General features: G+C 40.1%; 1 protein-coding gene across 1 annotated transcript in view; it reads left to right on the top strand.

Annotated features, from left to right (window-relative positions):
- Positions 1-14,680, top strand: part of LOC146388912 (myocardin-related transcription factor A-like) — a 32,902-nt gene extending 18,222 nt beyond the window's left edge. Inside the window, exons 6-19 of the mRNA XM_084926485.1 lie at positions 62-237; positions 1,391-1,498; positions 1,799-1,864; positions 2,016-2,194; positions 2,338-2,521; positions 3,329-3,530; positions 3,623-3,780; positions 4,887-5,825; positions 6,089-6,286; positions 6,837-6,950; positions 10,929-11,072; positions 11,183-11,266; positions 11,412-11,460; positions 12,152-14,680. Of these exons, the coding sequence (XP_084782611.1) occupies positions 62-237; positions 1,391-1,498; positions 1,799-1,864; positions 2,016-2,194; positions 2,338-2,521; positions 3,329-3,530; positions 3,623-3,780; positions 4,887-5,825; positions 6,089-6,286; positions 6,837-6,950; positions 10,929-11,072; positions 11,183-11,266; positions 11,412-11,460; positions 12,152-12,699 (3,149 nt within the window). The 3' untranslated portion in view covers positions 12,700-14,680. The remainder of the gene's footprint in view (positions 1-61; positions 238-1,390; positions 1,499-1,798; positions 1,865-2,015; positions 2,195-2,337; positions 2,522-3,328; positions 3,531-3,622; positions 3,781-4,886; positions 5,826-6,088; positions 6,287-6,836; positions 6,951-10,928; positions 11,073-11,182; positions 11,267-11,411; positions 11,461-12,151) is intronic.
- The last annotated feature ends 11,407 nt before the right edge of the window (positions 14,681-26,087 follow it).

Raw genomic sequence — 26,087 nt, 5'->3', positions numbered from 1 at the left:
TAACTAGATAATGTTTATTTCCTTCCCTCGTCTCCCCCACAATCCTTCCTTCTCCTCTCAGAGACGCAGTTTCAAAGAGCCTCGGGAGAGAACTCTTCATTTGATGAGGACACTAATGACAGTCTGTCTCCAGAGCAGTCCACGTCTGTCAGTGAGGAGGGTTGTTCGTTGGGCCTGGGACCTCTGCCCACTCCAAAGGAAACACTGACAGGCCATGGCATCCCGTCTCCTACACAGGTAGGATCACTGCAGAGAGTGGGACTAAGATGCTGTGCAGAATGTATGCAAGACTGTAAATCCACAGCTTAAAAGCAATGTAGAGGCTGTGAATTAGTGCATTTGTCTGTGTATATTTGACCTGCATCAGATTTACCAGTGGTGGTGGTGTAGCACAGTGTGGGAGAGTTTATAGTGGGTGCAGTTGTCACAGAGGGGATAACCGGGCTGTGGTGAGGGGAAAATAACAACATTTTGAGCACCCACTCACTCACACACTAGCAAGTTTAGCATTTCGCTACATCAACCATCTGATGCATAGGTTTTATCCGTGGCACGGAAAAGTACTGTTTTGTATCATTTAATTACTGAATAAAAAGCAGTGAAAACTACCTGGAGATTTATTCACTGAATAAATTAAAATCCAGTTCTTCCCTCATTGAAGTGCATCAACAACAGTACTTCCAAACCAAGCTAATAGGCTATAGTCGTGTTACATACTGCAGATTTTTGGTATTGATCCCATACCAAGTAAATACATGACCAATGTTGCTAATGCCAGTACCGATACAGATACTTCCAACTTACAAAGGCAGCTTACGTAGGGGAGAGCGGTGTGTGATGACTCACTGGATTGTAAATGTTCCTGTCTCTAAAGCACTTTGGATCTTCTGTTGTTTAAATGCGCTATAAATAATATACTTGTGACAGTCAACATATAGTTGTAGTGCATGTTTGAAGTTTATTTTTTCAGCTTCCAAAAAATAATGATTTAGCAAACACAGTTTAGTGGGTTAGAGCTTAGAGGATAGAAACAAAATATCCATCCAATACCAGTGTCGGTATCGAGAGTATTTATATTTGGATCGATCCACCAGCCTCTAAGTAACAGCAGTGGATGCAGCGACTCCAGACATCTATGAGATGAGTTTGATTGTCGTATGGACATTTGCCATGCGTCTGGAGGGGGAGGGGGGGGACGACAAATTGAGCATTTGTGAACATTGTGCGTTTTGTATGTAAACCTTTTCTGCTATGTAATTTTACATTTACCACAATCTTCGATGTTCACTACTTTAAAAAAAATGAAGACCTTTTCAAATGGGATGATTCTTTTTGATGCCTTGCAGTTTAGCCATGAATGATCAACCAGTGTTTCCATCAAACCAATCAGGTCCCACCTACAGCTCCTTCTCTCCTACCAACCTCTGGGTCACCCATTTCACTCAAGCTGACCAATGAGACAGGGGCGTCATCTCTCCTGAGGACAGGTGCCAACAAGGTAACATCTGTCAGTTCAGCTCCGTTAGTTGTTAGACACGCATACATTAGACTGGACCGCTTCAGTCCTGTCACAATGACGACTAAATTATGAGCTTTCGTAAATGATTATTTTAGCTGTTAGTGCTAATTGATAAAATTATTATTGAGAGCTGTTCAGAACTGCAGATGATGAAGTGAACTCTGGTGGTAACAGGAAATCTCGCATGTGTTGTGGGTTTCTCATTTTGCTTCCCTCATATTGTGGTTTAAAGTTTCATTTTACTCTCATTAAAATTACTCATCTTTTTTTTTTTTTTAGCCACAACCCAAACCAAACTGTGACCGCTCTGGACTGAGACACAAGAAAACCAAGGACAAACCAAAGGTAGAAACTTCTCCTTCTCTGAGGAAACTATTCTAATGCTGGCATTCCACATACCCAGTGTAGCTACAGCTAAGAGAAGGCAAATATTTGTCTGAAATGCTGTACTGTAGTGCTGAAATAATGACTTGCTGTTAATGGGGGTGCTTTCCAGATAAAAAAGTTAAAGTACCATCAGTACATCCCTCCTGATCAGAAGGGAGATAAAGAGCCTCCTCCTCATCTGGATTCATCCTATGCCAAGATCCTCCAGCAGCAGCAGCTCTTCTTGCAGCTCCAGATCCTCAGTCAGCAGCAGCAGCGCTACCACACCATCCTCCCTGCACCAACTAAGTAAGTCCAGATGCATGCTCTTCTGTGGAGTCTGAAGGATTGCACGTTCAAAGGCTGGAAGGAACATGGGACATAAACTTCTGTTTTCAGAATTCAAGAGCACCTGTTAAGATTTACTTTTGTGTCACTGTATTTTTGCCCAGCAGATCCCAGACAGCTCAGCAGCCATCTTCCTCCTCTAAGTCTATGCACACCTCCTCCTCCCCACCTCGACCTGCTGGTGCACCTTTAGACTTCTCTAAACATTTCGTCCACACCTGTCTAAGTTCTGTCCCGCTAGGTGGAACCAAACCAGTGTCTCTGCCTCCAAACCTCGATGAAATGAAGGTAAATTGCACAGCGACATGCACATCCCAGAGATACCTTTCCTACCTTATGTGTCGTTTTTATAATATGAGTAACATGCATGACTGCATACTAAGCATTCAGTAAAGAATTAAAAGTCTAAATAAATATCTGTCTGTGCTATGACCTGTCAGAACCAAGCTAGGTTTATAGCAGGAACGGACGATTTATCAATAAAGGCTGGAGTTAAGCGATGTATTAAAACTGTGTAGTAATGGTAGGGCTAAGTGGGTGGCTGTGGCCAGGTGGGAGCCACAGCAGCAATATGTTCAGGGAATCCAGAGATTTCTCTTGAAAAATATAGTGGCAGGGGGGCTGGAGGAGAGGCTGGAGCTGGAGGAGAGGCAGGGTTAAACAAGCAGGTTTGCAGATTAATTCAAAAGGCTGGAATGAGACTAACTGGCTGTAGTAGCTGATTCTACAATCTGGAGTTGTAGTGGAGTTGAAGTTGAAGGTGACTGGTCCATTCAAATGGTACAACTGAAACCACTCTTGAACTGAGACTAAGGTAAAGAGAAGAGAGAGGCTGGAGCAGCTGGCCTGACATTCGTACCCTTTAGATGGAGTAAATGGGAGATGTGATGTGATGCATGGAAAAAAAATCCTCAAGGTTTCTTTCATTCGATGGAGCCAACCAGCTCAGCGAAGTTAAACAATGAGACAGTGATGGATTACTTCTTCTTCTTGTTCCCGTTTTGATTTCCCTTTCAAATTTATCCTAATCTCTTTGCTTTCCCCATCTCTCTTTCTTCTATCTCAATTCTTTTTTTAATGCTGTCTTTACATCAGGTTGCGGAACTGAAGTCCGAATTAAAGCTGCGTAACTTGCCCGTCTCCGGCACCAAAAACGACCTCATTGAGAGGCTGAGGACATATCAGGAATTAAGCCGAGGCAGTGACACTACCTCCTCTCCAACAGCAGGGTGTACCACAGGGCCAGGGGCTGAAGGAGCAGGAAAATCATCCAAGAGCGCTGCGATCATCATCACCAGTAACAATACACGCATAGAGGTGATCCTAGAAAGAGTATATAAACTTTCTGTTAACTGTCTAATACCAGTCTTTCTGGACATTTTTGTGTAGCTGAAGCGGGCAGCAGTGGGAGCCTAAATGCAGCAAAACCTCAACAGTTCATGACCTGCAATGGGAGCCTTGCCTCTTCAGCTGTCTCCTTCATTCCCTCACCGACTGCCATGAGTCCAGAAGACGCCAGTTTTAACAGTGACCTCTTAGGGGAGCTGGTAATACCTTTTTGTTGCTATAATAAACCTTAGAGGACTTCAGAAATTTACTGAAGAAAGCCGTGCATTACACATATTTAAGTGTCACAGTGATAAATTCACTTCCTCTCAGAACTTCCTTGTTTGACAAGTTCAAGATCAAAACTAAAATACAAGTGTTGATAATGAGACACTTATATTGCTAATGAAGTTGACAAGTGGAAGATGATAGATTTTATTATATTAACAAAAACAATAATTATAAACATAGCAATAATAAACATTATGGCTATGGTAAAAAAAAGTGAAACATTCCTCAGAGATTTTGGTCCATATTGACATGACAGCGTCACACAGTTTTTCTGGATGCACATCCATAATGTGAATCTCACGTTCCACCATAAAACATGAATGAACATGAAGTACATTTGTATGACAAATTAAAGGAAAACCCAATTTGCATGTCTTTGTGAGGTGTTAAACCAGCAGTCCCCAAAATTTTTTGCGCCACGGATCAGTTTATATTTGACAATATTTTCACAGACCGGCCTTTAAGGTGTCACAGATAAATACAACAAAATAAAACCAGTACCGGTACCAAAAAAAAGATTTATTCATAACACACAGGAAAACACCCAGGGAAACAGAGTTAATGATAAAAACGCTAAAAAAAATAATGATAAAAACCCTGAAAACTATAAATTTCACACCCAAGCCTCAAGTCTCGCAGCCTGGTACCAAACGACTCACGGAACGGTTCCGCTCTCTGGCCCGGGGGTTGGGGACCGCTATGTTAAACCATGACATGTCACCAAAATTAGTTCAATTCTGTAAAAATCCTACAGCACATGATTCCTCTTATTTCTGTACTCATCAACTGTTCAGCTGCCCCTCTGACACTATCAGCCTGGAAGAGTCCCCATGCATTAGGCAGAAATGTTTAATGACAGAATAAAGGTGATCGCTCAGATCCCACACTGTAACAGAGGCACTGGACCATAGGTATTCAAGTTTTTCCTTTAATTTGTCAGCTCCTTGTATATTGTAAGGTGAACCATTATATAATTAAAACTGCAGACACACAGTTTGCTTTACACTTATAGATTACCTATTTCTTCTCTCAATAGATGAGTTCACCTCTCAACCAATTGAGCCTCCAGCCATCTTCAGTTGCTCAACTCTCCACAAACGTTAAAGAGGAGCCTCGATGCTCGACTCCCACTCCTTGTCAATACTCTTTAAAGTCTGCCTCTCTTCAAAGACGCTCCTCAGTATCTTCAGGTGTCCCAGCCACTACGAGCACAGCTCCTGTACTGAGTGTTGATAAAGACAGATTGCTGCAGGAGAAAGATAAGCAGATAGAGGCACTGACCAGGATGTTGTGGCAGAAACAGAGATTGGTGGAGGTGCTAAAAATGCAGCTGGAAAATGGAGACAGAGGAAAGGCTCCAGAGCCAATCAGTCCTCTCGGGGTAAAAGAAGAACCTCTCGATGAGCCCGATGTTGCCTTCTCAATGGACTTTGATCGATTTCCCTCGCAAAAATCACCTATTTCACAAGAGATGGATATTACCAAGGTAATTGTGAAACAGGAAGTAATCGAGGAAGAAGAAGTTAAACCTGAGAAAACTTTCCAGTCCCCAATCACTCATGGATTGCCGCAGTCCTCAACCCAAACACAGGAGGAGCAGCTGGCTCAACAACACACCATACAGAAAGTCCTGCTACAGCAGCAGCAGAAGCACAACATCCAGAATCAGACGCTGGAGAATCAGCACGACCTGCAGAAACTTTGTCAGCAGAGAAAGAAAAAATCTCAAAACCAGCAAAAGCAGCTCCTGCTGCAGTCACAACAGCAGCATCAGCAGTCAAAGCACGTGCAACAGATGCAGCTGAAGCAACAGCTTCTACTGAAGCAACAAAAATCACACATGTTGCCTCAGCAAATGAAGACTAAACAACAGACTAAACAACTACAGCAAATCCAGATTCAGACCAAAATACAGCTGAAGCAGCAACAGGTGCCCAAACAGCAGGTGAAGCAGCAGCAGCAGCAGCCATCTAAGGTTAGGACTGGCTTTTATCTATAGTGTGTGGGGTTGGAGTTTTATTTAACTGCATTGCTTGTAAAGTTCTGCTCTTAAGAAGGATCCTGAACAATCAGCTCTGGTAAGAATTTAGAATAAAGAGAATAATTATATCATATCTAGCAAGCACTGAGTATGATGAATCAAAACGGAAGTTAATTTGTTGCCATGCTGGTATGCAGTGAAGTGTAGACTAGACTGTGTCGGTTCTTCCCATAAAAGTTCTCTTTTCTGTTGAACAGGTGCCTCAAGCATACCTGAAACAGCAGTCAGGCTCAAGTGCCTCTTTCTCACTGGACCACCTTAAGATTGACTCCACCCCAACCTTGGTCACTGACACCAACGGTAACCATTTTCTGATCGCGCTGACCAATCACCTTACTGGAAACAAAATAAAGGACCCTGCTGAGGGAAAAGCAACCAATCACATTACACTGCAGGTACGTAAACTCCGTGTGCATGCAATCTTGTTGCTTTTTGAGCTACAGAATTACAATTATAGTTAAATGTAAAGAATATCAAACAGTACTGCAATACTCAACATAATGTTTAAGAAGATTCATTTTACTAAGTTTTACAATGATAGCATTAGTGTTAAAATGTAGAGAGACTGACTCACAAAAGCTTTGTCAGTCATATTTACATAGATTAATTTATTATATAAATATATAGTGCGATATAGTCTATACAGCATTAATGTTGGCCACACAGGCACTGATCTCTGCATTTCCTGCAAAAAAGTATCAAGCTCAACTCAGCAACTCAGGGCAAAGCTGTATTCAGATCCTACAGGTGGATGTTGCACTTAAGGCTGGCCTTTTTGTAGAAGCATCAGGAAGCCGAGTAGCTTTTAGGTTGGTGGTGTACAAAGGCAGACCAAAAACGGATAAGCAGATCATTGTTAATTGAGCTGGACTGCATGAAATTTGTTTCATTGCTTTGCTGTCCGTTCATTTCTTACATTGATAACTACCTCATTTGTTCCTATAGCGACTCCAGTCTACTCCAGCCAAACGTCCAGGCCACAACCCCGTTAAGCTGACCAGAGCTGATAGTAAAGCTCAGCAAAGCATGCAAGTGAAGTTTGTGAAAAAGCACACTAAGGTGAGGATTAAAACAAGACATTTCTGATATGACTTTGTTGCCCAAACTTAGATAGTGTATAGAATGGGAGAAATGATTCTTTGATTCCCTGCTGAATTCACAAGTGTGCTCATGTACAAAGAAATGGAAAGCGTCTAAATTTTATGGTAGCTTAATTTTAACAGAGAGACAGAATATCAACCAAAACTCTAGAAAAAACACATTACATAAAATTTTGAACTGAATTGCATGTCATTGAGTAAAATAAGTATTTGATCCCCTACAAATCAGCCAGAATTCTGGCTTCCACAGATGTGCCCACGTGGAACAAAGATCGATCAATCGGTCAATCGATCGGTCAATCAATCAAAGATCTCAACTCGTTATGTGCATAAAACACACCTGTCCACAGCATCACTTTCTTCCATTCTAACCTTTTACAATTTTATTTATATAGCGCCAAATCACAACAACAGTTTCCACTTTATATTCCAAGCTAAAGGCCCTAAAATACTACAGAAAAAACAGAGGAAACTATGAACTATAATGAGAAGACAAAACTCCCTTTTAACAAGACAAGACCTCCAGCAGAACCAGGTTCAGGGAGGGGCAGGCATCTGCCATGATTGGTTGGGGTGAAGGGATGAAGACAGGACAAAGACACACTGTGGAAGACAGCCAGAAATTAATAGTAACTAATAATTACATGCAGAGAGGTGTATAAACACATAGTGAGTCAAAAAGGTGACAGAAGAAGAAACACTCAGGTCATGATGGGAACCCCCCAGCAACCTAAACCTACTGGAGCATGACTAAGGGAGAATTCAGGGTCACCTGATCCAGCCCTAACTATATGTTTTATCAAAACAGAAAGTGTTAGGCCTAATCTTTAAAAGTAGAGAGGCTATCTGTCTCTCTCCACCTCTCCACCACCATAGGCCAAGAGTTGTCAAACAATGTCAATCTGCACAAGGCTGGAATCGATTACAAGACTTGATGAGAAGGTAAGGATCTGTTGAGGCGCCATGGAAGAAATCTAAAACGACCATCAATCCCTCTTGGTCTGCCACTCCATGTAAGATCTTGCCTCATGGGGTGAGAATAATCATGAGAAAGGTGGTGGATAGGGCTGCCACAAACGATTATTTTGATAGTCGACTAGTCACCGATTATTTTTGCGATTAGTCGACTAATCAGATCATGCATCCATTGGACGTAAAACTACAGCTTATTGCACCAGCATGCATCTGCTCTTATATAACTATCATTAGCTTACAGCTTTAAGTGTTTAAGGTATGTGCTAACTAAAAATAAAGACAAGATGATAGTTTATTAAATTTTAATGAAATTAGCAGATTGTTTCGGTGAAGTTTAATAAACTCCTTGCTATCTAAAATATAACGGGACACCGGAGTATATTCTCGAGCATCTCACACTTCTGATAATCAGCTGTCTGCTTGACGTTTATTCAGCTGTGTAAAAACTATAACTTTAATCTCAGCTAAACCGATTTACTCAGGAACAAATACAATACTAAAAAAAGCCAAACAATAACATTTTTAAGTTATCTAAGTGACTCATATATGTTTAATCTGAGTAGCGAAAGATGGCAGTGGGTTTGAAAACGATTTGCCGGGAGTCCGGTGTTCTCACGGGCTCTAGTGAGCCTTGCCCCTGGCTAGCTATCGAGCTAGTGGGTAACAGACGTCTCCGAAAACGTCGGAGCGCTTTTGAAAATATGTGGTGTCTTGATAAACTGAGCAGATATTTGAGGTTTACACAGCTACATTCTCGTCTGAAAATATGTTAAACGTTTATTTTGTGACCCAGAAAGAATAATAAGAGTAATATTAAAACTAACTAGCTGCCGCCATTGTTGGAAACTGAGCTGGGCTGCGCTATGAATTCTGGGACACAGCTTCTTCTTCTTCTTCGGGGTTTAACGGCAGCCGGCATCCTTGTACATGCAGTGCTGCCATCTTCTGTTTCAGTCCGTTATTACACTCTTAAATCCTACTACTTATTCCTGCGTCTTTTGTGATCTTACAAAGCTTCAAACGACACGTCGACTATTAAATCAGTCGTCGACGATTTTGATAGTCGACGTAATCGTGACTAGTCGACTAATCGTGGCAGCCCTAGTGGTGGATCTGCCCAAATCTACACAGTCCTCCTGTGTAGATTTGGGCTGATCTACTGCTTGTTAATAGTCTAAAGGCAGTTGGGACCACAGTCACCAAGAACACCATTGGTGACATGCTACACTGTAATAGATTGAAATCTTGCAGCACCCAAAAGGATCCCCTGCTCAAGAAGCCACATGTACAGGCCCATCTTAAATTTGAAGGCTTGGGAGGAAGTGCTGTGGTCAAAAGAAACCAAAATTAAGCTATTTGGCATCAGTTTAACTCACCATATTTGGAGTAAGAGAAATGCTGAGTATGAACACCAATGCTACAGTCAAGCACGGAGGTGGAAACATTCTGCACTGGAGCTGTTTTTCTGCTGAGGGTACATGATGACTTCAATGAGGGGCCAATGGACAGGGCCATGTAAATCTTGGATGACAATCTCCTTCCGTCAGCCAGAACACTGAAGGTGGATCATGAATGGGTCTTCAAGCATGACAGTGACACAAAACACCGCCAAGGCAACAAAAGAGTGACCAAAGACGCACATTAAGGTCATGGAGTACCCTAGGCAGTCTTCCGACTTCAGTCTTATAGAAAATCTGTGGAGAGAGCTGAAGCTCTGAGTTGCCAAGAGCCATCGAAGAAACCAAAAGGATTTTAAGATTTCTTTAAAGATGGGGGGTCACCTGTGATGTGTGCAAACCTGGTGACCTTCTACAAGAAATGCCTTACTGCTGAGCTAACCAACAACAGTTTCTCTACTTTGGGATCAAGTACTTATTTCGGTCATTAACATAAAAATCAATGTACATTTCTGGATTTTTGGTTTATATTCTGTCTCTCTCCATTAACACAAAACTACCATAACAATTAGAGACTCTTCAACAGGGGATCAACTATTTTTTTACCCCACTGTAACTACATTGAAAAAAATTAAAGTGTTACATTTCACAGCTCTTACAGTAGATCAGTATGGTCAATATGCCATTATGAGTGGGTTTTAGCTCAGAGCATATTTCTTTCGTAGCAAAATTTTGTAATAAAAATTGCTGACTCTGAGGTATATAGATTATCTGTCATATCAAGGATCTCAAAAGGCACATCATCTTCGAGGCTTTAAGCAATTGTATTTTTAAATATCATTTATCTCTATTAGACTACAGTGAGAGGAGAAAAACCAAAATCCTTGGGATCTTTTTATTTGCTAACCATGAAGTTTCCGTATAAAAGATCTGAGGTAATTTTCTTAAATATTTGTACCATTTCTTTTTATATTTGATGAGTTATACAGTTTAATCTCAATGAAAACCACACACCCCCTGAGCCATCTCCAGTGCTGAAACAAGTCTGTTAATGCGCCACAAAGAGATAGAGAAACATGAGAGTGTGAGAGAACTGCTCTAGTGAGTGCAATCGCATCGAAAATTAATGATGTATGCTGTTTGAGACAATGACAGCGGTCCTTGATAAGTCTCTGACACTAGCCCGATGCTGATTATTATTGCTTTGCTAATTACTCCTACGACATCCTCCATTACGATGATTTACGGTGTTAATGGAGGAAGAACAAAGACTCTATTGCATTTTGGCTAATTGAGATGCACAGTATATCCTGCCGAGTGCAGGTGTGCTGGAGCGCGTGGTCACTGGGCCAAAGCCTGCCTCAAACACCTCAGGATTTAGTGGAACACTGTATCCTGATTAGCAATTTTTCCGTGTCTCGTTTTTGCCTTCTGTGACACTTGATTTAGAACTTGTCTACATCTTATGAATAAATTTACTGGTAACTACATCAGTACTGCTGACTTTTATTACTTTTACGGTGCTTACAGTCCTTTCCAATTTTGTTCTTTAATTGAAAACACAGAATGGAGTAATTCAAGTGTCTGTAGAGAAACCACACCAGGGCACAGCTCAGTGTTTGTCAGCACTTCCCAGTCTACAGCCATTCTTCAGGGACCAAGAGCCTGCTCCCTCAGGAAAAAACACCCCTTCATCTCCTTCTCAGGGTGTAAGTAATCCAGGATTGATGTGAATAATTTGTCATGGTGGGCCTGGAACAGGACTTGGAACTTTTTAGTTCTTCATTCATTTTCGCTCACTTCCTCTTATCTCTACCAGGAGGTGTGCCCAAATCTGGAGGACTTGTTTAGTCCTGTATCTCCGGCTTCTGTTCAGACAGCAGCCTCATCTCCCGTTGACAAAGTATGATGATTAAAAAAGACATTTCAGTTGCAAAATGTACCCTTTTTTTAAACTATGTTTTTGATCATGGGCTTTCACATGAGGCATTTGTATCATATAGTAACACTATATGTAGTTTAAAACATAACATGTTGTTTCTCATCAGGACACAGATCATGAAGATGATTTCATTGACATCATCTTGCAGAGAGGAGGTAAGATCTCAAGATCTCTAGATCTCAAGATCTCTAGATCTCTAGATCTCAAGATCGATAGATAGATAGATAGATAGATAGATAGATAGATAGATAGATAGATAGATAGATAGATAGATAGATAGATAGATAGATAGATAGATAGATAGATAGATAGATAGATCATGTTTGAGTTTTTTGCCCTCAACAACATGTTCATCACCGTTTTCAACTCAATCTGGAGTAGCAGGGGCACTGAAAAAGCTCAAGAGGTCCAAAGTTGTTGTTTTTTTCCCCATTGGCTTTTTGTCGTCACATTTTCATCACATCTCATTTAAATGTTCAGCAATTCCATTATGGAATCATGGATTGGTAGTTATCAGCAAATAGCGTATATCAGCTAGTAATATTGGCCCGCTGATTGGTCAAGCTCTAAGCTATATTTAGTTACTCTGTAGGTTTCTGACTTAATCAGTGTTTTGATTTGTTGTCACTAATACCTGCTGGGTTCTGTGTGGGGGTCGTGCTTTTGGTTTCACTGCCTTAAGCCTTCCCTGGAGATATGCTCCAGAACAGAGCGAGCCACTAAATATAAATTACTGCAGATGGAAATAGAGAGAGAGGTGTAAATAATCTTCTTTTGCCCCTAATACTTGGTTTAGAGTTCTTTCTATTTTTGTTGTTTTAATGTTATCTTTGTGTTTCCTTTCAGAAACTTCCTGTAAGCCTCCACCAGACCTCTCTCTGAACCGCCTTAATCGAGACTCCTCTGCTTGTTCACTTCCTCCCTCGCCACTCCAGGTGTTGCTGCCCCCGTCTCCCCCCATTCCCCCCAGCTGTGGCACTCCACACCCTGACCCCTCTTTGCAGCCTGAGCTTCAAACTGTGGCCGACACCACAGGACAGAAACAACACCTTAGTCATGCTGAAAGTGGGCGCCTTGAGGACTTCCTCGAAAGCACCACTGGAAGGCCTCTTCTCGGGGTGGAGCCCGGAGGTCTACTTAGCTTGATTGATGACCTTCACAACCAAATGCTGTGCACTTCCAGCATTCTGAACCACCCCCTTTCTCCCATGGATACCTCAGACACGGCGTCATGGGAGCAAGGGTTGGACAGTATGGACTGGTTGAATCTTACCACAGAAAGAGATAGAGAAGAGAAAAGTCCATCACTGGCTCTCCAAACTCCCCCTAGTGTCTTTTCCACAGACTTCCTGGATAGTTCTGACCTGCACATACATTCGGAATTCTCCCTATAGCCTAGAGCTACTGGAAAACTGATATCCTATGTAGATGGGTGCAGTTACTCATTATCCAGTCACTTATACATAAAAACATGCAACTGATTGCTGAGGTTTCAGTATTTGATTAGGGCACTTAGTCTCTATGTTCTCATACATTTGGATATTGGATCTTCAAGAGCTTTGACCTTTGTTTATTTGTTTATATTTTTGCTGCACTGATTTTGATGCTCTTATTAGGCAGGTCCTATATCTGTTAGTGCATCTTTAGCAAAGGTCTTGTTGACACTTTTGTGCTTTTAACTCCAACATAATCCCCAAAAATATGAATTACTTTTATCTTGTCTTACCATAGACACAGTGTTCAAGTAAAGAGGTATGAAAACTTACTTGATATTTGTCTAATGACAATGCAATCTCCTTGCTTGTAATTTAAATAGTAATCAATAACCAAAGTTAAAGGGGAAACTTTTAAGATCGACACCAATATTGGGTGAATTTAAAAATGAGATATTCTGATATATCGGCTGATATTTTTTCTCCTTTCAGGCACAGAAAACACAAACAGATTTCCTCGATAGTTGCTATGTGTAGTTATTTATTTACTTGTTTGTACATTGCCCAACTCTGCTTGGACTAGTTGGACACCAATGCAACACTGATGTTGCAAACACATTTACTGCCAAAAGGGAAGTTGCAAGCACCCTTTGTTGGGCAAACTATGCAAATTCAAACCCACATAACATGGTTGAAGGGTGTTTCTCCCTTCTCTTCTTTACTTTAAATTTTTTCAGTCAGCAGCCAATAAATGTAGATACCGATAGATCATCAAATATCTAATGCTGGCTAATAATAGTGGGATTTACAATGACTGTAGCTCCATGTTATGGAAATAACTTTGGATATTTTGCAGGCTACAGCCATGAAAGTGTTACTACTGTATTTAGTGCTAGTCAAACTTACACACATTATGTATGTGCTACTGCTCTGGAACTTTTCTCTGGATTTTTCAAGGATTCATTCCCATGAAAAATCAAACTGTTGATATTTTACAAGCATTTTCATGCTAATATTTTACAAGTGTTGTGGTACAGGATACATGTATCTACAGAATTAAGTACAAAAATCATCCAAGCACAACATCAAAACTTAGGTACACATTTAGCTTATGCAAAATGTTTGGAACAATCATGAATTATTACATCAAAATCAACAGTGTTACAATAAAGGGAGTTTAAAGGCTGCATTTGGCTTAAGTCCCATAGTATAGTGGGGGGGAAAAAACAATGACAGTGTTGGCATTAAATGTTGGTTTTAAAAACCCAGACTGCACAGCACTATTTGCATTTGAATTTATAAAACTATGCAAAAAAAGAAAATAGAAAATTGATTGTGACAGGAGAGTTATGGAAGGAAACTACTGAAAATTGTTGATTGTTTCATTCACAGCCCAGCTTCTCCTAAAGAAATATTATATACATTATATAGAAGATTAACTGTATGCCAAAGACAAATCCCTGGTTTTGTCAGTTTTGAATGTATATGGAATCTGAAAACTGACATGTGAGCTGCTGGTTCTTGAAAATAATGAGGAAATAAACAATATAATAACAATGCCCCAATTTATTTGGCACTTTTTCAAAAGAAAATGTTGAACTGATCAGTGTTTTTGACAATATAAAGTGTGATGCCCAGTGTTTTACTGTTTTGTTTGGGTTTATTTTAGAGTTCCAAAATTATATAAATGTAAATACATGAAACATTATTTTAAAAACTCTGAGCATTTTATATTTCTGTTTAATGTGTGAATCTGTTGGTATGATATGCTCACAGTGCTTCATGTTTATATACTGTTTGGTATTTATGGTATATTAGTGATCCCCAAAAGGATTGGAAATTTCCTGTATTCAGCCACCTTTATGTTTGCTCTTGTTATAAATGATCAATGCACACGTGATGATGAAAGAGAATAAGATATGATATAAAAGGAGAAACTCTTGATGTCTGATTCACTTTTTTTGAATTCAATTATTCTTAAAGGATTTTTGCAGTTATTTTGTTTTTTACTTGTTTAGTTGTCCTGTACTGTATCAGAGCTTTTAGTGCTGTCATTTCACATTTCAGACACTAAACACTTACCATTTTAAAGCACATTTGTTTCTAATTTTCTTCTTTTCTTCTTGTGTAATTCAGGTTTCGTGGTGCTGTTTGACCACAAATTAATTTGTCTTGAGAATAACAACAACAACAAAACATTTGAAGGCAATGTAGACAACTATGACGATATCCATGAACACATATGCTGAATTTACCATGCACATGCAATATACATGTCATTACATTTTTCAGTGCGTTACTATTTATATTGTACTAAACGTGTAATGTTCTGGCTCCTATGAAAGAGCTGCTACTGCATTTTGAATTTGTTTTACGCAATACTAATATTTTATAAGTGTTGTGGAAACTGTCATAAAACCATGTTTCCCCTGTGGGAAAAAAATATTTCAGGGACTCTGTTGTAGGTGGAAGAAATATTTATTGTATCTTAGTGCCAAAGAAAGGACAGTCCCAAAGGCTACTCTTTTCTTTTTTAACTATTCATATGTTGCTCTTTGTTTACTATTCTTTTCAGATGAAGAACTCGCTTCGTCTGTGCTTTGTTTCAGCTTGTCTAATCTTCAGGTTTCTACTATGGAAGGAGAGTAGAAAGTGGACAGTGGTCCTAAGGTCACACATACAGTCAGGTGATGGTGATGCAAAGACCCTTTAGACCAGTGGTCGCCAACTTTTTTTGCACCACGGACCGGTTTATGTCTGACAATATTTTCACGGACCGGCCTTTAAGGTGTCAAAGATAAATACAACAAAATAAAACCAGTACCAGTACAAAAAAGGAAGATTTATTCATAACACATGGAAAAAGACCCGGGGAAACTGAGTTAATGGGAAAAACGATAAAAAGAAATAATGATAAAAACCGATAGAAACCCTGAAAACCATAAATTTCACACCCGAGCCTCAACTCTCGTGGCCCGGTACCAAACAATTCCCCGGGGGCTTGGGGACCGCTGCTTTAGACCACACCATATGAGGTGTAGTGCTGGGATTGTTATGCAAAAAAAATATGTAATACACATTAATTACTCCCTGGAGAATGTAATATGTTACACTACTTATTACATTTCTTTTGCATTAGTTAGCAACATGTCCTGAAATACATTGTCAAGTTAACAATAAGAAGCTTGGGTTATAGTCCCACACACTGACACAAATCCCTATCCTAAAGTGGACACCAACAAAAACCATCTTTCTTTGGTGTTTGAATGCAAAAGCTACAACACAAAGAAAAGTTGAAAACCTGCCCAAAGACATTCAAAACTATCACCACTGCACTCTTTTTGTGTACAGTGCTGTGTGACTGTCTATGTCTTATTAAATAAGCTTACTTATTATCAGTGTTGGGCAAGTTACTTTGCAAAAGTAATTAATTATAGTTACTAGTTACTTCTTCAAAAAAGTAACTGAGTTAGTAACTGAGTTTCAAGATTCTAAAAGTAATTAATTACTTGAAAAGTAACTATTGCGTTACTTTAAAAAAACATTTAACCCTCTGGGGTCCAGGGTATAATTGGCCATTTTTAACCACTTTTGATGTTTCCTCGACAAAAACTATTTACTTTGCCTTGTTTGGTATCATTCTTTTCAGCACAACATCACGTGTCTGAATTTACAGTTATGTTTTCATTTTGACATACTGTATTAACACAATTGAACTAAAATCAGACAAAAAACATAAAATCCGAGTAGAAAGTTATATTTTTTACTGTAATAACCACAAACATGTTTATTGAATCATATTTCATAATTTTAAATGCAAATATAAATTGTCAATTTTAAAATCATATGCACAAGTTTTGCAAACAAAGTTATTTGCAGCCATTTACCTTTTACCCTTTTTTTATAACCATTTCAAATTATTTACAGAACAATCAGCTGTTCTGCATTCAGTAAGATGCCACACAAATTATTTGTGCCACTCCAAAAAAACAATTTCTGTCCACTATAAAGGAGAACATCACTGCCTGATACCTGCAGGTCTGACAGCAGCAGGTGTATCACTCCTCCTGTTTCTACCTGGAGACAGCAGTCGCCTCATTGTGCTACTTTATTCTTCCTCAGTCAAACAGCAGCACGCATGTGATTGTTTTGCCCCCTTAGCTCCAGGTGTGCCAGAAAGTGATCGTTTACCAGAAAGTGATTGCCGTCCGCGGGAGCGCGCAGCTGCTTAAAGCTGTAGCGCCCAGATTACTTACAGCTACTTCCGTGCAACTGATATAAAATGCGGTAAACTGAACACAGCTTCAACCGTCTGTTTGTTGAAAAATAGTAACGCGACCTCACCGCATTGTCTTGTTAGTAACGATAGGAATAGTAATTAGTTAGATTAGTCGTTAATGACAAAAGTAATGTCGTTAGCAACGCCATTACTTGTAACGCCGTTATTCCCATCAGTGCTTATAATTAACTACGTACTTACTTAAACATGTCAGTCATGGTACTGATACTGGCCATTGTGGACCTATCATGAGTCTATTTTTATATAACTTTAACAATGTGGAAATAATTTGTTATATGTGGATCTTGAAATTCATAAAATAATCAAATAATCATATTTGTACCCACTATAATACATATGCTATAATAATATTAATGTAAAAGTAGACATGTTACAGTACATTTAATAAACCTTGAACTGTTCTCTTGCACATACGGATTGACTTCTTTAGATAATCACTACAGCACACTCACACTCACTCAGCAGCAGAAGCTTTGATTCTATAAGCCAGAATAAAACAGTTTTTCAGTGAATTCATTCTTTGATTAGTTCCGGTTTGCTTGTTTGTTCCTTGATATTCTGATTTAGCAAAGCCGATGATACTGAAGATAATTGCAGGCTTATCTTCACACCCTTAAGCTTGCTGTTTATTTTCAAAGATGCATATAATCTCAGAAATAGAAATTCATAGAGACCTACAGGAGAGCGAGGAATGCAATCCAGTGTTCATGCAAAGCAGTACACATATACACTAGTGTGTTTCCTCAATGCATTTCAGTACTTGAACAGGGGGTGAATTATATGTTGTCACATCACTGATAACACAGATCACATATGAAACGTAACACAGATGAATACACACAGACTCTCACCATGAGGGAGACGGAGGTTTATTTGAAAATGATAACATACTCTATAGTCTAATGCAGGGGAGCGGGCACTCCACAGTGGGGGTCCATTGCCTTTCACTCAAACCCATAACATGGTGGCTGATCTCCACCTTCATCATTCGTCCTTTTTTCCTTCTTTTCATCCTAGAAAAAAAGCAAATATTACAGCTGGGTGTGCTCTTGAGGTAGTTGAGAAAAATGCTGAAAGGTTAAAGCTCTGAAGCAATTATGCAAATTATCACCAGGTAGCTTAAACTATACATGCACTGGCAGTTTTTCACATTTGCTCCTCTTTATAGTATATCATTGTTAACTGTTTTAAAATTCACTTAAGGAAAAGTGGAGATGTGGTTCAAGTTTTGATCTTGACTGACGTCAGTGCAATCAAGCAGCTTGCGTTGTCACACCAGACAACTTCTTAACTTCTGGAGATGTCCTTAAAGCTTCCATCCCGGCAAACTGTCCCATTATCTCGCTTTCCCTGACTGCAGAGCTTCACCTTTGGCATATGAGCCACAGCAGGGGGTTTTGATATTAGACAGCCTGAAGTGATTCTGCAGATGCTTTGATGCGCCTCAGCATTACAGTAGGGGGTCTGCTTGTGATGTGGAAGTATGTTAGCATTTCCAAACACAGACAGCAACACATGCATCCACAAATATACACAATACCTACATTTACAACACGTGGACTTCCAAGTACACAATGGTTGTTTTATAACACTCCTACAGGAGCACAAACTTATATTTTGAGAAGATTCAGAGCAATGTATGATTACAACATTGTGGTGGTAACAAAGGTCTATACTTTGCTAGGAAACTGATACAGTGATAGTAGAGTCTGTTCCTTATCCTTCTTGAGCAACAGCTCTCCAGGTTTTCTAAAGGGGATTTTTTTTGGACATTGGCTTCTTTTTCATCCATTTTTAGTTGTTTAATAGACACAATAGACACATTAGCTAAGAACCCATTTAAAATTGTATTTTTAGGCACAGTATCTACAAGCAGCCTGTCGTACAAATGTATCATTTGCTCCTGTTTCATTAGCTGAATGATCCCCTCCGAACTTAACCAGACATTTCACATTTGCATTCTTCAGTCCATTAGACCCGTTGCCACTGATTTTCAGCCCAGTTCTTGTGTAATTAGGCACAACAGCCTTTTGTCTCTGTTTCTCTTCATTAACGATGGCTTTTTGACTGCCAACCTTCCACTGGATCCATTTCTCGTGAGGGTTCAGTGAACAGTTGGATCAACTGAGGTACAGATGCATCTTAGGTCTGATTTTTTTCTTGTTCTTGGATGGTTTTCAGGCCTGACACTTCTTCTTTAACCTCTTCCTGTCCAGCTTCATCAATTTCTTTTAGGACATGCTGCCCACCATGCTGAGATATGGCAAGTTTTCCTCTAATACCTCTTTGGGAATCAGCCTGTTTGTGCAAAAATACAATTTTAAAGCAATTCACTAGCTGGGCCCATGTCCTCATTTTAGGTTTGACAGCATTTTAGAAGGTAAAGGTGAATGGCTTGGACATGAATTGAGCAGCGGTTTGGGGAAGGCCTCGAAGGGGACTGGCAGTGGCTCCCGGGCCTGGCAGATCCCCATGTACTAAAAGTGAAGAAGTTAAAGAATTAAAAGGGGAGGGAGGGGAGGGCACTTTATCTCTAATTAGAAACTTTAACACAGTACTACACTATGAGATACAGTTGAAGACTTCCTGAACCTTTCAGTCTTTGAAAATCAGGAAGGAGCACATAGAATAGTAGACTACTAGATGACACAATAAATAGTTTTGGTTTATTCAGGAAGACAAATTTACAGAGCCCCGCAAGGGACATGGGAGAAAAAAAAATTAAGACTGACTTTTGCGAGATCTCGCAAAACAAAATCGGGAACTCGCAAAAGTTTTGCGAGATCTCGCAAAACAAACGCAAAAGTTTTAGCCGCATTCTTCGGAGGCCGCCAGCTCGAAGCCGACCGGGAGGTCGAGGCACGATGTGCCGGGAAAGCAGTGTTCCTCCCGGCTGTAGTAGGTCTCGACCTCCCGTTAGCTTCGAGATGGTGGGTGTCAGATCTCCGAAAACGTCGGAGCACTTTTGCAAATATGTGATGTCTTGTAAACCGAGCAGATATCTGACGTTTACACAGCTACATTCATGCCTCAAAATATCTTAAAAGTTTATTTTGTGACCCAGAAAGAGTAATATTACAACTAAGTAGCTGCCGCCATTGTTGGAATTCAACTTTGCGAGATCTCGCAAAAGTTTTACGAGATCCCGAGTTTGTTTTGCGAGATCTCGCAAAAGTTCATCGTAATTTTTTTTTCTCCCATGTCCCTTGCGGGGCTCTGCACAAATTCCTCAAAAACAAACAAAAAAAAAAACATGTGGTGGAGATGAGTATAGGGTTGAAGCCAACACAAAAGTGATGCAACTGGTTGTGTAGATGTCAGGCACAAACATCGAACATGACAATCACTGGTAGCAAGTGAACATGAAGATTAAAGAAGGCATATCACACACTATTTCATCTGCAGACTGTTCAATTCAATTCAATTCAATTTTATTTATATAGCGCCAAATCACAACAAAAGTCGCCTCAAGGCGCTTCATAGATACAGAGAAAACCCAACAATCATATGACCCCCTATGAGCAAGCACTTTGGCGACAGTGGGAAGGAAAAACTCCCTTTTAACAGGAAGAAACCTCCGGCAGAACCAGGCTCAGGGAGGGGCGGCCATCTGCTGCGACCGGTTGGGGTGAGAGACTGTTAACACCCACTGACTCAAACTGGATCAGACTCAGTCCATCTCCATCCGATGAGTCACTACTATTGGCTTAACAGTCTGTGTGTGTGTCTCCAGTTTAAGACAACAAAAGCACTGATGTGATGACCTTGTGACAAGCTGCTGTTGTTGTAGAGGACATTTGACAGTCCTTTGAAAGCTGAGGTTATTTCAGAGCCAACACCATGACTCCTCTGTGGTGGATGGAAGGAGTAAAATTGATTTAGGTTTAACAGATTGGGGTGAATATATGACAGATGACAAATAACATGCAAAATGTGGACCAGTCTGGAAACCATCAGTGATGACATGGTTAGTGACATACAAACAGACACATTTATACTAAAGTGGCAGATTTCAGCTCCAGCTGCATGTGTAGATAAAAATGCTGACACGGGCTGTCAGATACACATGTGAATGGGTAAGACATGTCTGCAAGTACATGGACACACATATAAACACGCCAGCATTCACACACAGAAGTAATACACTTCAGTTCAGTTTTATTTTTGTAGCTCCACCTTACATCAGCAGCCATCTTAAGGGCTTTACGTTGTTAAGACCATGCAACTTCAGAGTTTACTCCCTCTGTCTGATCTGTACCCCTAAAGCTTGGTTAAAGACTGATTGCTGGGTACCACGCCCTGTTTGGAGAGCATGTAATGCAAATACCTCCTCAGACATCTATGTCAAGCAGTTAACAGATCTACGTGAGTGGACAGTGTGTAATTGCTTTGCAAATGGCCCCAATTAAGCCACTAAATGCATAAAACCATCAGCCTCATTGTGCTCTGCAAGAGTGCTTTTTGTGCAAGTTTACTCTTCAGGAGGTTATCCAGGCTATACAATCATTCCCTAATGGAAAAACAGCGGGACCTGATGGTTTTTGTCCAGAGTTCTATAAGACATTTTGCGACATTCTTGCACCACTTGTGCTTAGGATGCTGCGCAACTCAAAAGAAGAAGGAAAATTGCCTAAAACTTTATGTCAAGCCAATATTACTCTCATTTTGAAAAAGGGAAAAGATATGACTGACCCTACTAATTTTAGGCCTAAAGCACTTCAAAATCCTGACCGTAAGATAGTTACAAAAATCCTGGCTACTAGATTGAACAAACACTTGGCATCCATTATTCATCCTGATCAGACGGGGTTTATCCCTGGTAGACTTTCCTTTTTTAATGTTAGGCGATTACTCAATATCATCTATTCTGACTATAAAGATTCTAAGGGAGCCTCTGTTTTGGCCTTGGATGCACATAAAGCTTTTGACCAGGTTGAGTGGCCTTACATGTTTGAGTCACTGCGCAGATTTGGGTTTGGTGAATCTTTCATTTCTTGGGTGAAACTGATTTACACAGAACCAATGTGCTCTGTTTTGACAAATAACAACCAATCTGCCCCATTCCTTCTGCAGCGCTCGGTGCAGCAGGGCTGTTCACTATCCCCAGCACTCTTTGCCATTGTTTTGGAGCCTCTTGCTGTGGCTATAAGAGTGCATTCAGATATCAAGGGGCTCCAGGTTGGAGGTGTTGAATCACTAATTAGCTTGTATGCTGATGATGTGATACTGTACTTGCAGGATGCTGAACAATCTGTTCCTCTGCTCCTCAGCCTGATTGCAGCTTTTGGTAAATTATCAGGATATACCATTAATTGGTCAAAGAGTGAGTTTATGCCTCTTTCCAACAACAGCTCGCCAGAATTTCTGCAGCAAGTTCCATGCAAAGTAGTTAGGAATCATCTAAACTATCTCGGCTTGATTATACCTAGAGATCCCAAATTAATATTTAAATTGAATTTCACTGAGTATCTGTCAGGTCTAAAGCAAAGCATTGAATACTGGAAAACACTACCTCTGTCAATGATTGGACGCATTAATTCAATTAAGATGATGTCTCTTCCCAAATTTTTATATCTATGTCAAAATCTCCCCACTTATCTTAGAGCAACCTTTTTCAAACATTTGGACTCAGTCATTCAGTCCTATATTTGGAATGGTAAAAGGGCTAGAATCTCTAAAGTGCATTTGAAGAAAACCAAGAGAGAAGGAGGGCTGGGTCTGCCAGTTTTTAAACATTACTACTGGGCTGCTAATATCAGAGCATTAGTGTTCTGGCAGCAGGACTCCCCGGATAACCAGGGATCGACGCCCCCATTGTGGGTTAGACTGGAAGCTGAATCAGTGAACAATTCCTCTCTGTCGGCTATGTTATTTACCAAGTTTGGAAAATTAGACTCTTATAAATGTCTGGGTTTTGTATTAAAACAAACCATTAGAATCTTGAATCAGTTGCCAGACACATCTGTACCTACGCCAATATGTTTTAATCATGATTTTATGCCTCCTTGGCAGGACAAGACTTATCATGACTGGAGAGACAAGGGTTTAGTGTCTATTAAAGATATGTATATTGATAATAAATTCTCGTCATTTGGTCAACTAAAAGGGAAATATAATCTGCCACATTCACACTTTTATAGATATTTGCAAGTCAGGCATTACATTCAAACTAAGTTTAAAGACTTTGCAACTTTACATTCGGAGCACGGGATCTATGAAATACTCAAGAGCCAACCTGATTCCACACATCTTATCAAAAAAATTGTACAATTATTTGGCGACTCTATTGTGGCGCATACCGTTGAGATTAGGCAGGCTTGGGAGAAAGAATCGGGCATGAGGGTGCCCGAATCTATGTGGAGTAAGTGTCTGTCCAAAATCCATTCCTGCTCTATAAACAGTAGACATCAATTAATTCAATTTAAAATCCTCCACCGGTTACACTATTCTAAGGTCAGACTGCACAAGATTTATCCTTCTATCTCTCCAATGTGTGACAGGTGCAGACGGGCAGAAGGTTGTTTCATGCCTTTTGGTCTTGTCCCTCATTAAGAGGCTTTTGGTACAGTACTTTTTGACTGGTACTCCAAGGCATATATGAAACCTTTACAGCCTGAACCTGAACTTGTAATTTTTGGATGTTCTCCGACGTCAGAGCTACTCCCGGTTAAACTGCAGGGGCCACTGGAACTAGGCCTGATTGTTGCCAAGAGACTAATACTGAGGGAATGGAAGTCCCCCACCCCTCCTTCCTTTCAGTTGTGGGTAACAGACATGATGTTGATAATACATATATATATATATATACACATATATATTTTTGTGAGTATGTGTGTGCATGAAAAGGAGAGCGTGTGAGTGCAAAAGAGAAGAGTTCAGATGCTGAAACAATCTGAAGTGTACTTGGTGCAGTGTGAGTGCAGGCCAGTGGGGAAGTGGAACAATTGTGCTTGGGCGCAAGAACAAGGCAGCCATGCCCAGTGTGAGTAAACCCTTAGAGGCAGAACCTCAACACTCTGCTGTGATCCTGAAATAGATCTCTGATTTTTGGAAAGCAACAGTAGGGCTGGAGAACTCTTTTTAAACAAGAAAACATGTGAAAAAGATGTTCATAGAGGTTTATGGGTTTGTTTATGAACAGCTCTCTTAAGTTCCCGCCACAGCATTTCAGTCAGTTTGCAATTTTGTGTGATTGACATGATGTGTTTGTGCTGATGTGCTGCATTAGGTTGTTTCTTAGGTGTCTACCACCTGTGATGCCATGCATTATTGCCAAACATCTCCACTTTGGTCTCGTCTGTCCAAAGGACATTGTTGCAGAAGTTTTATGCTTTGTTCAGATGCAACTTTGCAAACCTAAGCCATGCTGCTATATTCTTCATACAGGGAAGTGGCTTTTCTCTCAGGAACTTCTCCAAATGAGCTGAACTGTTCAGTCTTTTTCTAATTGTACTGGTGTTAGCTTTAAAAATTTACCATCCTAACTGAGGCCTGTAGAGCCTGACATGTAGCTCCTGAGTTTTTTGCAGTTTCTCTGAACATTGCACAGTCTGAGCTTGGGGTGAATTGGCTCGGACGTCCACTCCTGGGACGATGTCCACACACACCTGAATGCTCCAGGCTTGCTAACTGCCAAAACCTGCACTTTTATAAAGACACTCACGCTCACTGATGACCAATTAATCAACTGCACTCCATAAGCAGCCCCTTGCTGCTATTTACCCCTTAATTCCTGTGGAAGCAGCAAAGATGTATCTAATTTTTTTAGTGGAGTGCAGAGAATCCTAAGAAATCACTCTTTATCACATGACTGTACAAGCACACACATACGCTTGTATTTATTGCACTATTGTTTGAACTAAGGTGAAGGTTTAGAAAATGAGGTCTGGCAGTCGTGAGTTGTGTGGCCGCCATCAGATGAAAGTCGCATTCAAGGGCAAACGCAGAAATGACTGATTCGATCTATTAGTGCTTAGCTTCTGCCCAGTGACTCATGTTGCGTCTCACCTTAAAAGACCTGCAATGATACAACTATAAGAAATGAGAAGCTGAAATTAAATTCTGTTTATAACGAGTGGCCCTTATATTTAGGCTTCATTTAATACATTTGCTGATTAACTAAAACGGCACATCTCAGTATTGACAAACTTGTGTGACAAAAGGATCATCGAAATCTACAAATGCATTAGGCAGCAAACTCCATTTAGTTTTTAATAACTTCACTGGTTCCTTTTTATAACATCAATCAATAATTTTACATAGTGAAGGGGTTCTCTCATAACGCTGAACTCAACTGGAGAATTTCACACCAACCTTCATCCCTATCAGCTCTGTCAACACTTCATCATCATTTACATTTTAAAGTTTTTATGGCTCACAACTTTACTGATTAATTCTCTTCTCAAACTTTGCTCTAAAATAACATCATATGCACCTGTGTAGCACCAAACAACAGGCAGACACATTTAGAGACCAGCTGGTGAACACAGCGGAACATTTAGCAGCTAAAGAGCCAGATACAGATGCCTCAGGAGACCACAGCAGCTAAGTGAGTGTTTAGTTCGGTGGACAGGCGCATCGCTGCTGACTCACTTACCCAGCAAAAAGTTGAGAAAAGATAACAAAAACAAAACTTTCCACCTTTTTTTACTTACTAACCAACTTTAGATGTCTTTTTAAAGGTCTGTGGACGTTTGGTGGTTAGAGGGGCTGCGTCTGCTGCATCTGTAAACTCTTGACTAACACATTCACCACATCAGCTCTGCAAGGTGACAGCACACAAATGCTGAATGTACTGTTTACTTCCCTGCAAGAGTAAGGGAAAAATCTATTTGCCAAAAGTTTTAACATGAAGTACAATATTTATGTATTTTTTATAGGTTTTCTCCTTTTGGTGGGACTTATTCTAAGAAATCTGGTGAAGTTTAGTTTACAGAACTGCCTGCAAGCCCCCTATTAAAGGCTATGACATCACTTTAATAGACTCTCATGTACTAAAGTGCTTTTTTTTCTAACACTGTGTATCTCAGTTGCCATCTTTGCCCCTTTG

Source organism: Perissodus microlepis, chromosome 4, assembly GCF_051167445.1.
Source record: "Perissodus microlepis isolate ML-2025 ecotype Zambia chromosome 4, ASM5116744v1, whole genome shotgun sequence".
NCBI classification, from domain to species: domain Eukaryota; kingdom Metazoa; phylum Chordata; class Actinopteri; order Cichliformes; family Cichlidae; genus Perissodus; species Perissodus microlepis.
This window is presented reverse-complemented; position numbering and strand designations above follow the sequence as displayed.